Source organism: Ambystoma mexicanum, chromosome 6p, assembly GCF_040938575.1.
Source record: "Ambystoma mexicanum isolate Mex_15411 chromosome 6p, UKY_AmexF1_1, whole genome shotgun sequence".
Classification (NCBI taxonomy): domain Eukaryota; kingdom Metazoa; phylum Chordata; class Amphibia; order Caudata; family Ambystomatidae; genus Ambystoma; species Ambystoma mexicanum.
Window position 1 is genome coordinate 1,422,027,615 of NC_090935.1, and position 14,494 is coordinate 1,422,042,108.

Below are 14,494 nucleotides of genomic sequence, written 5' to 3' on the forward strand. Positions count from 1 at the left end.
GATGCCCATCATCTCCCCAAAACTGTCTCCTTTGGTCGCAGAAAGGGGGCGGGGGTCACGGTAGCTCTTCAGGGCTCGGATATCCTCCGAGGAGTAGCTTACCAACCTCTGGTCCCTCCAGGAGGAGCGATGCATCGAGAGCAGGCCCAGTGACGACTAAGGTGACAACGAAGAGACAGACTAGGAGCAACAATGCGTGAAGGGCTTGGAGAACCAGCCTAAGCCGCAAACGCCCTAACTGTTGCCGCCACCTCAGCAACCACCTCAACAACCATCTGGAGATATCTCTGTGGACATTCTCACTGCTCTGCATACCCTATGCTCAGAGATGGACGACGATGACTCTTGCGCTGGCGGCCCCAACCGCAGTGCTGGGACCATCAGAGGAACCACCATCCAAGAAGAGGAGAGTTCACCCTTCGCCTCCCTCTTCCCCTCCAAGGGATGATACGGATCCGGACACGGCGATGACGCGCACAGATGATGGCGGTTTGGGGGATCTATCTTCACCGCCGGCCAGATCTTCACCGCCGGCCAGATCTTCACCGCCGGCCAGATCTTCACCGCCGGCCAGATCTTCACCGCCGGCCAGATCTTCACCGCTTGACGAGATAGGCTTGTTCCACGCCATGATCTTGCGGGCCTCTGAGCTGATCCATCTTGTCCCTGATGAAAAGAAGAAAGAGGGTTTCCTTTACCAGAGCCGCGAGGCAAAGAGGAAGATCGTATTTTTGATCCTGCTCTTGGATGACATTTGGGACGAGGGATTGTCCCTCTTGAAGAACCGTTCCTCGGCCCCTGTGAGGAGGCACCGTTATGAGAAGAAATACAGGGTTCCGGACTGTGCGCTCCGGTGCTTAAGGTCCCAGCCGTCTCTGGACTCTGTGGTTTCAGCGGGGGCCAAGAAGAAATCTTCGGGCGCCTCCTCGTCGGCAGCGTCCTCCCCCACCCCCAGACAGTGAGGGGAAGAAGTTGGCTGCCATGGGGCGAAGTTATCACGTCGGCAGCGACGACCATCAAGGCCGCAAACGCCCTCGCCGCGTTACAACAGGGAGATTTGGTTCAAAATCGCTCCCCTCCTGGACTTCCCGACGACAAGAGGGCGGAAGCTTTGGAGATCCTACAAGAAGGCGAGGTGGCATCAGACCACGCCATTAGGTGGCCACGGACATCGCCGACACCGGTTTCCGCCAAATGGGCAACAGCTTTTACCTTCGGGCGGGGCTGGTTTAAGGCCACTAATTTCCGCCAGGATGTTCAGTCGAAGGTGGTGGACATGCCCTTCGACGGGGACAATTTGTTTGGGGAAGACTGTGGACGAGTCTCTTCAGGCCATCAAGGTGGACACTGAGACGGCTCGTGCCTTGGGCATGCTTCAGCAATGGTGGCTGTCCTTTCAGACCTCTGGAGGAAAATCCCAGGGTTCTTCCAAAGGATTCAGGGGGAGGTGCTTCGTCCTACCGTCAACCCTCCCACTAGTCCGCCCAGGAGACCTACAAGGGCCATTCCAGATCGGGAAGAGTATGTCGTCCAAACCGGATCGAACCGGCCGTGGCGTCGGGCTATCACCCGGGCACCCCGGTGGGAGGCCAGCCTGCAATCTTCGTTGGCGTGTGGAAGAGCATCTGCACGGACCGTTGGGTGCTGGACGCTCTCGCCCACGGACACACCCTAGAGTTTCAACGGAAGTGTCCCCGCATACCATCAGTGGCCCGGCAGGAAAACCACATCCCTCAGCTTCTGCTGGAGGTGCGGCCCATGCTACGAAAGGGTGCGATGGAGCTCGTCCCAAAGAGGCTCCAGGGCTCGTGTTACTACTTCGCCAAAATGAAGACCGGCGGTTGGAGGCCCATCCTAGACCTCCGCCGTCTGAACAAGTACATCAGGTCTCAACAGTTTCAGATGGTGACTCTTCAGCACGTGCTAGGACAGCTGGAAGAAGGGGATTTTCTATCGTCCTTGGACTTGGAAGATGCCTATTTTCACATCCCCATACACAAGGGACACTGCAGCTCCTACGCTTCGTGGTTCAAGGGCAACATTACCAGATCAAGGCCCTTCCCTTCGGATTGAAGTCGACGCCAAGGGTTTTCACCAAGTGCCTGCCTCTGGTGGCGGCGCAGCTGCTTCTTCAAGGGATCTACCTCTGCCCTTACCTGGAAGTCTGGCTCATCCGGGCAAACTCAAAGGACATCGCCGTCGAACACACAGCGAAGACCGTCCAACTCCCGACGGATCTGGGGTTCTCTGTGAACTACGCAAAGTCCTGCTTGATTCCAACATGGTGTCGACTCAACATGGTGTTGTCTGGCATCTCCGCCGGAGGAGAGGATAGCGGCCATCTTGGGCAAGGTACAAAGGCTGTTGGTCCTGAAGATTGCAAGGTTCAAGTCCCTGCTTGGCATGATGTCGTCCTGCATATACCTCCTTCGGCTGTGCAGGCTACGGATGCGTCCATTGCAGGAGTTCATCGATGCCCATTGGATAAGTGTCTGGAAGCTTCGAGGACAAGGTCACACTCGACGGGAGTTTGTCGAGCGATACGGTGGTGGGGGTTTGCGCGCACATCTGTCCACAGGCACGGATTTCCAGACTCCACCCCATAGGAGACTGTCACGACGGACGCCTCCCTTGAAGGATGGGGAGCGCACACCGGAAGTCTTCATGCAAGAGGCCTGTGGCTACCGCAGGAGAAGACGTTGCACATCAACGTTTTGGTGCTGTGGGAAGTGTTTTGGGCCCTCAAGTGCAAGATGGCACGGGTCTTCGCGAAACACCACCACAATGTTCTAAATCAGGAAGCTGGGAGGAAACCAGATCCCCGGTGCCCTCCAAAGAGGCGCAGGAACTTTGGCACTGGGCCGTAGTCCAGGGGATGTTTCTCATCCCGTTTCATCTGGCAGGAGTGAAGAACAGCATTGCCGACACTCTCAGCCGGGAGCTGCGCTCTTGCCACGAGTGGGAACTTCGGCATGACCAAGTGGATCACCTGTTCCGCAGATGGGGCAATCCCCAGATTGATCTGTTTGCGACGGCGACGAACACCAAGTGCCAGAGGTTCGCCAGCAGGTTTCCCCAGCCAGGGAGCATGGGGGACGCGTTCTCTTTCCCCTGGGACGGTCTATTTCTGTAAGCGTTCCCTCCGTTGCCATTGCTTCTTTGATTAGTCAATCAACTCAGACGGTCCCGGTGCAGGATGATCATCGTTGCACCAGCGTGGCCGATGCAGATATGGTACGCGGACCTTCTGGGCATGTCGGCATCCCCTCCAGTGGTCGCAGATCTTCTCGCCAGGGAACGAAGCGCGATTCTGCACCACGACCCAGGATCGCTGAACCTGAATGTCTGGCTCTTGCAGCACTAGAGTTTTGGGACTACGATCTCCCAATGGATTGTAAGGAGGTGCTCGCCAACACCAGAGCTTCGTCTACTCTCAAATGCTACGGGCACAAGTGGAAGGGGTTCGCCGTTTGGTGCCGTACTCAGAAGATTGACCCTCTACGAGCCACTGCTCTGCAGGTGCTTCCGTATTTGTTGTTGGCCAAGGCAGGACTGGCCCATGCTTCCATCAAAGTTCATCTGGCGGCTATCTCCCGCTACACCAGATCTCCTGGACGATCATCCTTATGGTCGCATCTATTGGTCAAGGAGTTCGTCAAAGGACAATTTTGTTTGTTCCCACCGGTGAAGGCTCCGCCCCATCTTAGGAGCTCAATGTGGTACTGACTAGGCTCATGGGTCCTCCGTTTGAGCCTGTGCATTCGGCGCCACTGACATTTATGTCATGGAAAACAGCTTTTCTTGTGGCCATCACTTCCGTACGACGAGTGGGAGAGACCCAGGCCCTCTCTTGTAAACCATCTTATTTAACATTCCACGAGACGAGGGTAGTGCTACGGACGCACCCCTACTTCATGCCCAAGATGCCGTTGGACTTTCATCTAAACAAGCCCTTGGTGTTATCTATATTCTTCCCGACGCCTTTGTCGCCAGCATAGAGGACTTTGCACTCGCTGAATGTGGCTAGAGCACTGAAGTTCTATGTGGACCGCACAGAGTTTCCGGAAGACGTCGCAATTTTTTTAACTTTGGCCCTGAAAACCATGGGAAGGCCCTCTCCAAGGCTTCAATTTCCAGGTGGCTCTCCGGCTGTATCGCCCATTGTCACCGGTTGGCAAACCAACTATTGCCTGGCCGCCCGAGAGCCCACTCGACCAGAGCGATCGCTGCAACTACGGCGTTCCTGTCTAGTATGCCCCTGCTGGACAGCTGCATGGCTGCAACGTGGAGGTTGACACACACACCTTCACGAGATTCTACTGCATCGACAGGGATTCCAGGGAGGAGTCCAGAGATGGCCAAGCAGTGCTGCGCAACCTGTTCGCTTGAAAGTGAGCCTGGTGAAGAGGTAAGAGATGCTTAATGTTGACCCTTGCCACCTCCTGTGGTTGTGCATGTGTGTACTGCTACGTATTCTTTATTCATGAGCATGTGAATACATCCCAGACCCATGCTGGAGAAGGAACAAGATACCTACCTGTAACTGTTGTTCTCCAGCATGGATTCACATGCAAACCATCCATCCTAACACACTGCGGCTCTTCTCTTGTTCCTACTGCCACATTACATGCTACCAAATCTGAAGATGGCTGCCAGAGAGGCTTAGGTAGAGGGCAGTCATTGGCTGGGAGCAGTATGACCCAGAGACCAGTGATTGGTTGTTAGGAGAAAGACTGTTCAGAAGTGAAACTGAGTTTTTCTTTACCGAGGATTCCCAGCCTGACGAAGGGTGAATATTCATGAGCATGTGAATCCATGCCAGACCCATGCTGGAGAACAGTTACAGGTAAGTAACTTGTTCCTTCTTGTCTACTACCTCTTCTCCTCAATCTGGTCCTTGAGTACAGCTACCACTAGGTGAGACAAAGAAAGCTTAACGATTGTCTGTTTGCTAGGTTTAGAAATCTACTCAACATCGTTCTGGAATCAGGTGTTATTGGTTCTGAGATGCTGGAAGAGCCAAAACTCTTGCTCCTTGGGATTGGGGGAATGCTTGTTTCACCAAATGTGAGAACGTGTTTTTGTCTGTAACCATGGGTCTGACAAAAAGATTGTTGCCTGGATGTGGGGTGCTCTGGTACTGCCCCTGGATTAAGCGATATATATGGCCCTGGAGAGACTGGTTTATAATGCACAGGTTTGTTCCTCTACATTTCATAAAGTTTGGGGCAACTGGGAGGGGGAGGTTAAAGGATATTACTAGCTCTCATCTTGTAATTTGTGTCATTTATTATTTGAACCCGTTTGTGTAGACCTTATGTGTAACATTCTGTTATTAGTCAAGCAATGGTATGTTTGTTGTGTATGATATGAAAATAAGTTTTTTTTTTTTTTTTTTAAACTAGTTCTGAACTGTCTCTCCCAACAGAACCTATAGCTCACAACACACTAAACCCATGGCACTCTCTTGCACTAAACCCAGCCACCTCTAAGAGAGCTAGAAGGGATTAGTGTATTTCATGTAAATCCATCTATAGCAGCAAAGGTTAAAGTGAACCGAGTGTTAATGGCGCTAGTGCAGAGCCTTTCAAGCATACATGTAGTGCACTCGAAATGTGGAATGAGCCTGTCTGCATGCTACTGTCCTAAAAATGAATAAAGATGGTGAAATGATTAAAATATAACCCTTTGGCAAAACTGATCATAATATTTACATGTTCATAACATTCTGATTTTATACTGAGTTAATGTGGGAAAATCCCCATTTCCCTTCTGGCTTGTTTGCATGCTTGCATTTTCTTTGCAACAGAGGTTATGATCTTAATGACAAGTTATTCTGGCCTGACCAGGTGGTCACGGCCCAAGTTAATCGGCACGAGCGGAGCGTGGGCCTATAACTAGTGCCCCAGGCCGTTCCCACCTGGTAAGGTCTGGGTAACTCGTCATTATGGCATTAGCACCCTAGGTTGCTAATGGGCCTTTATTTCTTTGAAAGAACGGGTAACGACCAGCGCACAACCCATTCTTTCAATGAAATAGTAATTCAATTTGGCCGCCATTGAATTGGAAGCGAGGCTCCAGTTGGAGCCCCTCATCTATTTCCATGGTGGTCCATGGACATGAGAGGAATGGCAGCGCAGCCCACCGGTGCCTCTCCTCTCCAAGCTATAAGTGGGAGGAGAGGAGTGGGAAGTGGGGGAGATAAGTGGAGACGGCGCGGGAAGGAGGGGAACATGTCTGGGCGGGTGCTGGCCTCTCTGATTGCTCGGAACGCATGCTTATATTGTGGGGCTCAGCCCATATTCCGAGCAACCCGATTGGCTGAGGTGCCTGCACGGGTGCTAAGACATCAATTTTGAATTGCTTTACCAAAAATGATCCTAAGACCAAGAATTTGTGAACTTGGACATAGCACTGGATATTCATTGGCCTCTTTTACAATTTCTCAATGCAGCACGAGAAAATTTACATTTTATATCTTTTTTTGTTTAATCATGAGAGGAATACTGAATGCTTGCTCAGATTTCTGTTTGTTTCCACACATACTGGTAATCTGTGAATTCTGGACATGCATAGCTCAAGCTGGTTGACATTGATACTTTAATGGTCATGTGTAAAACTTTGAGAAACCATGTGATTCACAATTTCTGAAGACCAAAGTTAAGGAATGCATGGACTAAAAATCCAAGATTTGTGATGGGTTTGATTTTGATGGAGTAGTGAACAGCTCGCCTGCTTGATGTGCTTCAGGTTTTGGAAGCACCCATGTATAAGACTTTGTTTCAATACATACATTTGTTACCCATTTAATTTGTCATCTGATCGTAGATGTTTGAAGGTTTTTATTTTGTTCTTCTCATCAACTTCTTGAAGTCTGTGTTTTTTATTTTGTAGTTTGGTGGCAAATTGGTTACCTTTGAGAACGAGAAACCCACACAGCAGCAACAGCATTCCCAGGCTGTGCAGCACCACTTCCATGTGTACGTGAGCCAAGTGGTCACAGAGAAAGAGTTCCTGAAGCGCTCAGATCAGCTGCAGGAAGTAGTGTCGAAGGGTGGTTTTGCAGAGTATTGCCAACAGAAAATCCAAGCATCCCAGATGGAATTTGAAAGAAACGTGTGGTCTTTCTTAAAGGTAAGCAGCGGCCAGATCTGAAAATATAAAATGTCAAGGCCTCCCATCCTCTGTCCCAACATTCTTCAAGACAAGTTTGTACGCACATCGTGAAGTAGGAATATAGTGTTTCAAAGGTAAATCATTCAGACAAGGTTATGAAGCTGAAGGGAGTTTTCAGATGTGTGAATATCGATGAAAATTGTCATTTGCTAACTAATTCAAAGTGGACTGTGGTATCAGGATCTCAATCTTGCGAAACCAGTGGGAGGATGGACTTAAAGCTGTAGGAATAAAATTATACAATACACTTTTTTAATATGGTATTTGCAGACGTGGTTGTCTTGTATACATTTTCCACTGCGTATTCAAAACTTAAACGTTCCATACAGAATACTCAAAATCTGGCCATAATCACGCTACTTATGCATATGAAGGTGTCCTCCGGGATTATGTTCCGACAGAGTCTAGGGCCCTCATTATGAATTTGCCGATAGGCTTGCAGTGGCCTACTAGCAACCTCGGCTTACAGTTTCCTCAGTCTGATATAGCCCGGTAATACCAGGATATTACGGGTGGCGGGGAAAAGGTACATTCCCATTCCCATGGAGTTTTAGGGACTCCATGGGAATGGGAACACTGAAGTCCCGGCACTGTTAACGGTTCCAGGGCTTCAGTGATTTATTTGCCCGTAGGGGCCTGAACAACTGGCAGGTCAGGCCTGCCGGTAGTTCACAGCCCCTACCGGCAAACACGGAGTGAGCTCAGTCATAATGAGGGCCTAAGAGTCGAAGTTTGGCTTTTAAATAAAAATCACTTTGGAAATAAGTGGAAGAGTTGTCCGGAGGGAATTATGTATCCTTTAAATGTAACTAAGCAATGTTATCCGACTAAATTAGCCTTTTTATAATAAACGGTCTATGGGGGCTAGATGGGTTAAAACTTTTCTTAGCAAAATCTCAGGAGTTAAGTGAACATTGAAAATGTATTTGTTTTATTTTGTGTGGTAGTACGTTTTAGCCATAGGTATTTAAAAAGCAATCCTAGGATTTTAATTTTGGCAGCTGTTCCTTGCCATAAAAATTAGCTCCTGGTTGCCACAAACCCTTCCCAATGAGCACTATTTTGAAAAGCTGCTTATTTGCTTTTTAAATTGGTTAAGGAATAAACATAAAAGCACCATTAAACCAGAGGTTTATTGCCAGCTGCTTTTGGTGTAGGATATAGAAGATGAGCTGGAAATTAAGTACAAGATATGCACATTAGTTTTTCATCCAACCAACTTTCACCCTCTTCTGCACTAGTTGGCCTTTTTATATCCCACTGTTGTGGAGCCCCTCTCAGCTCCGTTGGCCCTCCATGTCACATGCTCACCATTAGCCAATCTCGGGCTAGGCTATTCCCTTGGGTTTTGGGACTTCCCCTGGAAGTCTTTAAGGAGACGGTTCCTTGCCACATCCCATTTTCAATCTCCATTTGTGTGGTGGCAGCTGTGTGCTCTGGCTGCTTGTTTTTTCCCCCCTTTGATTCTCCTCGTGCTGGTGAGTTTTGTGTCGGTTAAGAATTTCCAAAATCAACCCTGGGGTGGTTTGGAATAGACCTATTTTGGTGAACCGACAGATACAAAGGTCCAGCATAACCCAATTTAAGGTAGGTAGCAGAGTGTTAAGACTGAAAATGCAGGAACAGTCAACTTGTTGTACAAGCTGAAGATCCACCTAGTTCCATGGATGCACTCGGAATGGCAGTGGATGTAGGGAGGTAGCCCAGGAGAGAGCTGGTCAGTCCACCGGTTGGTCCAGGAACATTTCCAAAGGCTCAAAAGCCATGGATCCTCGAGCTGGCTGGTGTTGAGACTGATTGTTCCCACGGGTTTAAACACCGACGAGGGTCTTCTTGAGATCAAGCAGAGAACAGGACCATGACTTCACTGGAGTTACTGCTGGTCAGCTGCAAGGGTCATCAGCAACCTGCTCTTCTTCGTAAGGATCTTGTCTGCAACAATCTATTAAATGGCTGCAGGAGTCCCTTTATCCAAGATTTGGACTGGAAGCTCGCCCAGGACCACCATTGGTAAGGATCTGCACCATTCAAACTGGCAGTGGCTATCCACACAATCTGCTCAGCAACGGACATTAAGGCACCAGGATGTGGACTGGGACCAGACAAAACATGCACATAAATGCACACACGAAAGGAAAGCGTTATAAGAATGATAAGTATCCTAACCTCACAAAAATAAAAAAATCCATAAAGAAGCAGTCTCTCAGGACTGATAGTCTTATGGACTGCTCAGCTTCTCCATAAAAATTAGCACAAATCAAGGGATGTAAAGCAGAATGCTTTACTTGCCTCCGAAATGCCAGGACCGGAGTCCAAACGAAGCAAAAATATAGGGTGTCCAATAGAAGTTTATTGGAGGAAAGCAGCAAAAAGAATTTTTTTCTAACAGTTTACAACTGGGTTTGGAAAGAATTTGTGTCTCCCCTGCAGTCTCTTTTCACTCTGTTTTCTATTGCCCCACAGTGTCTCTGGGATCCAACTAGGTTTAGTGGTGGTTCTCGATTCCATAGCCCTGGTTCTAGTTTTCCTGGTTGCACCCAGGAGCTTTGAGGGAGCTGCAGTTCTGACCAAAGATGAGTGATACCAATACCCTGTACATGTTTAAGCAATGCAAATGTGACCTTTCAACCTGTCTTCTGCCTCTGCAGGGAAACTGCTTGGCATATCAAGAGGTGGTCAAAGACGTATGCCTTTTGGGCATGGAGCTTTATGAAAGTGGGTTCTGTTAAGATTTACTTTACTTTACAACATTTATATGGCGTGCTGTAGACCCTGGGGCATAATGGCGCTAACATTGATACAGATTATAAGACGAAATATAACATCTGCAAGGATGCTCTCGCCGTAGGGTTACTTGCTGCGGGGTCATAGATTTAGGCGAAGAGGAATGTGTTCAGATTTTTCTTAAAACTCTGCAGAGAACTTTGGCGTCTTAATGAGATGGGGAGCTGATTCCATAGTTTTGGAGCCGCGATGTGGAAGGCTCGGTTCTCTGCCTTTGAGGTTCTACTCCTGGGGATTATCAGACGGCTCTGCCCGGATGATCTCAACTCTCTGCCAGAAATGTTTTCATTAATGACATGCTGCAGATAGGGTGGCATGATGCCCTGTCTGCATTTGAAGGTAATTTTCCGGATCCTACACTTGGTACGTGCTTCAACAGGAAGCCAGTGAAGTGATCATCTTGCCTCTGTTACACGGTCTCTTCGGGTCAGCCCCGAAACCACTGTGACAGCCCTGTTCTGCATTATCTGTAATCTTTGGGCGTCTCCTTTTTTTAGACCTACTAATAGACTGCCACAATAATCTATGTTTGCCCCAATGAGGGTTCTGGCAATTGTTTCTGGGTTTACCTGTGTGATGAGCGGTCTGAGGTGATGAAGCAATTTGATGTAATATGCTGAGGCCAAGATTACGCTAGTGACATGGTGTGTCATGGATAACGACTGATCTAATGTCACTCCTAGACTCTTTAGTTTTGGGACAAGAATAATATGGTCGGATCCAAGCCTGAAGGATTGAAATTTGCTATCCAGCTTGCTGAGGGTAACAGAACTTTCTATAATCATTAGTTCCATTTTGCTTTTATTTAGCGCTAGGTTGTTATTAAGCATCCAGGTTTCAATTATGTTAAATACTCTATTTAACTCTGCTTCATCTCCTGAATGGCAACCCGAGAGCTCGACGACACATTGCGTGTCGTCTGCGTAATTAGAAAATATAATCCCCTCTGCCTCTAAATTAGTCAAGAACGGTACCATAAACAGATTATATATACTAAAAGTACTAGCCCCCTGTGGGACCCCAAAAAGAACCGGAATGGGGGAAGCTTCTGGTATGTCTAAACAGACCCTATGTCTGTTCTCCAAGAAAGACATTGTCCATGAGACCGCCAGAGGTGAAAAATTAGCTATCTCAGACCATCTGGATTTCAAAATAAAGTGGTCGACCAAGTCGAATGCCGCAGACTGGTCAAGAGAGACTTATAGGGAAAGAACTTTTATCCAAGCGGTCTAAGAGTTTAGACTTAAGGTCAAGAAGTGAAGTCTCTCTTCCAAAGCTCTGCCTGAAACCGGATTGGTGTGCATTCAAAATAGGATATTTATTAAGATGTTCTGAAATCTGTATATACGCCACCTTGTCCAGAATTTTTCATAAAAAAGATGTGTTAGAGATGGGTAATGACAATGGGAGTCGCTGGACTTCCACTAACTGTGTCTGCCCTAACAATTATAACACAATATAGACGGCAGTTGTTAATTTACATCAATTTATTCCTGGGTCTGAGTCCCTATAGCTAATTATCTAGCCCTGTCTGTGAATATCTCATACATACGTAGTGTGGTACAGTCATCCCTAGTTGGTGATGATGTGCCGACTACAAGTAGTAAAGAGATCCTTGCCCTCAACTCTCACTACTTTCCTCACTAAGTGATTAGGTGCACACTTCATGGAGGTCAGTTTTTCGTTTAATGTCACTGCCCCCAATCTTTGTGTCTTATCATTAAAAAACTATTTTGACCAATGGTAAAAAAATAACAAAGATTAAAAATAGAAATGATATTCTATCAATCAGTAGATGGATTTTTACTGTTTGATGGGGTTAAAATGATGTGTAACTTATTCAAGCCCTTTCCTCAAATGTATAAAGGGTCTCGGAGTTGTGGTCATCAGCACTCCAACTTCTTCAATGTGTGAACCGGTTTCAGCGGTACTAGTAACTTGCCGCCGCCTTCAGGACAGAGAATGATGCATTCTCAGTGACATTGTGATTTCTTCAGTGGTTTCCACATCTTGGAGGTTTGGAGAGATACTTCGGGTTGCTCATGGGCCTGCCAACTTGTGTCCCGGTCTCTGTAGGGTTAAAAAGGAGGACAAAGGGGAATGGTATAAGGGGAATGTTCTAATACAATATTAGGTGAGAGGGCTTGACATGCTAGAGGAGCAGGTTGTTACTTGTGATTGCACTTGTGCTCTCTATTCGAGGGATGGTCTTGCCGGTTGCACCTTAACATAGAGTGGGTTCCTGCGTATACCACCTATAAGAAAATATTCTAATATAAGGTCTAGTGCATCAACTCAGTTGACCATTTCACATAAATTGAGTCGAGCATCTGTTTTACATAGTGATGTAATACCTGTAGGACTGGGATCCTTCCTGAAAGGCTAAGGGAATGCCTATTCCAGGTCCTGGGGATCTGTGTGATGTCCAGTCTTCACAGGATCCCAGTCCTACAGGTGCATGTTTGAATGAACGAGGTCCCAAGACGGCAGTTGCTACTGCGACCCCATACCAACAAGAAGTGTCCTGTGTATACTTCCAGGGTGCGTTTGTATGCGTGTGGGGCGGCCTGGGGCACACCCGCCTGGTAACACTGGCGACGAGGAGGTACTGTGTGCATGTGAACGCGACATCTTTCCAGCAACGTTCCAAGTCGGAGAAAGTGTTTTCGTTTTACTATGCGGCTACGGACCGATGCAGATAGCCGGCGGCCATCTTGAATCCATCGATCATGACGGTTGCGGCCCGAAAGGGTGCTCGTGCGCTGTCTGTGATCTATTGCAGAACAATTTTTGGACACTCCATGGCCATTAGAGGTCTAATGGGCATGGCTAATGCCCAGTCAAGGGGCAAGAAGCAAGTGTGCTGAAGACATACCAGTGCCACAACCTGGCCAAATCATCCCACTGGGCTACCGGATCCCAGTCATCTCTCCCAGAAGTAAGGTCCGTGGGGGCACATCGTGCTGGCACAGCCATAGTTTCTGAGGGCTGATTTTACAACTGTGTCCTCACACAGATCGCTTCAATGGGTGAGCAGGAAGAAGGGGATGGTGCACCTGTGCCAATACCACGCAGACAAAATGGCACCCTGGCGCCCAGGCCAGAATTCAACACATCGGGCCCACCCTCCGAACTTGGACCTAGATGGCTGCTGTGGGTAAGAAAACTTGAGATGTATTTCAGGGCCACCGGAGAGACAGAACGATGCAAAAGTGGCCACTATGGTGTACTCAGCTGGCACAGAAGTACACAGGATTTTTGACTCGCTAAACCTTCAGGTGAACACTTATGATGCTGTCAAACAGGCCCTTCAAAACCATTTCCTCCCCATGGCGAATGTGGACTTCGACAGATTTGTTGTGTGCGGAGAAGCAACAGGGCGAAGACACCTGGCGAGCACCTGCAGGTGGGTGAATGAGGAAGAGGTGGTGCGTAACCAGTTAATACAAGGTTGCAGCTCAGGGAAGCTGTGGACACAAGTACTTCGAGAGCCAGGCCTGACGCTCACACAGATCCTGGACACGGGGCGTGCATATGAACTGGCTGAGAACCGGGGCGCTAGGATGGACACGGCAGTGTGTCCAGGAAGGAGCGAGGATGCCTTCGCTGTTGGTCGGCCTGCGCTGGGGAAGACACGCTGGGGCCAGAAACGTGTGGATGGTCCTTCATCGCCGGTGTGCCCACAGTCCTGTCAGTACTGTGGGTATGATCTGCCTCACACAGGGGAATGTCCAGCGAAAACGAGTTTGTGGAAGGTGCGTTACGCAAGGGTGTGTGTGTAAAGCCACAGTTCCGGTGGCCGCGTAAAGGGTGCCAGCAAGGGTGAGTGGGGGCAACCCCAGACGATTTAGGAGTGTGTCAGCGATCGAACAAGGTGTTCAAGAGTTGGACATTGTTGAGGAAGAAGACGAGGAGGAGGTCTTTTTCATCTCAAACATTGCAAAAGGTGCGAAAGAGAAGGCAACCGACTTGCACAGTGAACATTGGAGATGTGCCGACAGCTGTTTTGAAGGAAATGGGGCGTCGGTGTGCATCCTGGCAGCAGAACACTGAGGCCCTTCCAGGTCCTCTCAAATTGAAACCATCCAAGGCCAGGCTATATACCTTTGGTGGAGATATGCCGCTGCCAATCCATGGAGTCTTTGTGGCTCCTGTGTCGCATGGGTAGAATACGATCAAGGCAAGATTCTTTGTAACCGACGTAAGCCTGCACTCCCTATTAAGCCGCGCCACCTCCGAGGCCCTAGACATTGTACACTTCACCATGTCGGTGTACAAATCAGATATTGACCGCCTTCTGAACAGGGTTGAAAGCGTATTCCAAGGCGTGGGTAAGTTAAAAGGAGACCCAATTAGACTGCACATTGATGGGTCTGTGAGGCCGACCGCCCTCAAGCACAGAAGGATACCGTTCCACCTAAGGGAGCAAGTTGAGAAAGAACTCCAATCACTGATTGACATGGATATCATTGAAAGGGTAGAGGGCCCGACGCTGTGGGTATCCCCAATAGTAGTGGCACCCAAGCCCAAACAG

General features: G+C 48.6%; 1 protein-coding gene across 15 annotated transcripts in view; it reads left to right on the forward strand.

The window, feature by feature from the left end:
• SEC31A (SEC31 homolog A, COPII coat complex component) overlaps positions 1–14,494 on the forward strand; it is a 998,112-nt gene that overhangs the window by 387,301 nt on the left and 596,317 nt on the right. For all 15 annotated transcript variants that reach the window (XM_069626136.1, XM_069626132.1, XM_069626133.1 and 12 more), the window contains exon 11: positions 6,895–7,134. In XM_069626136.1, coding sequence (XP_069482237.1) covers positions 6,895–7,134 — 240 coding nt within the window. The remainder of the gene's footprint in view (positions 1–6,894; positions 7,135–14,494) is intronic.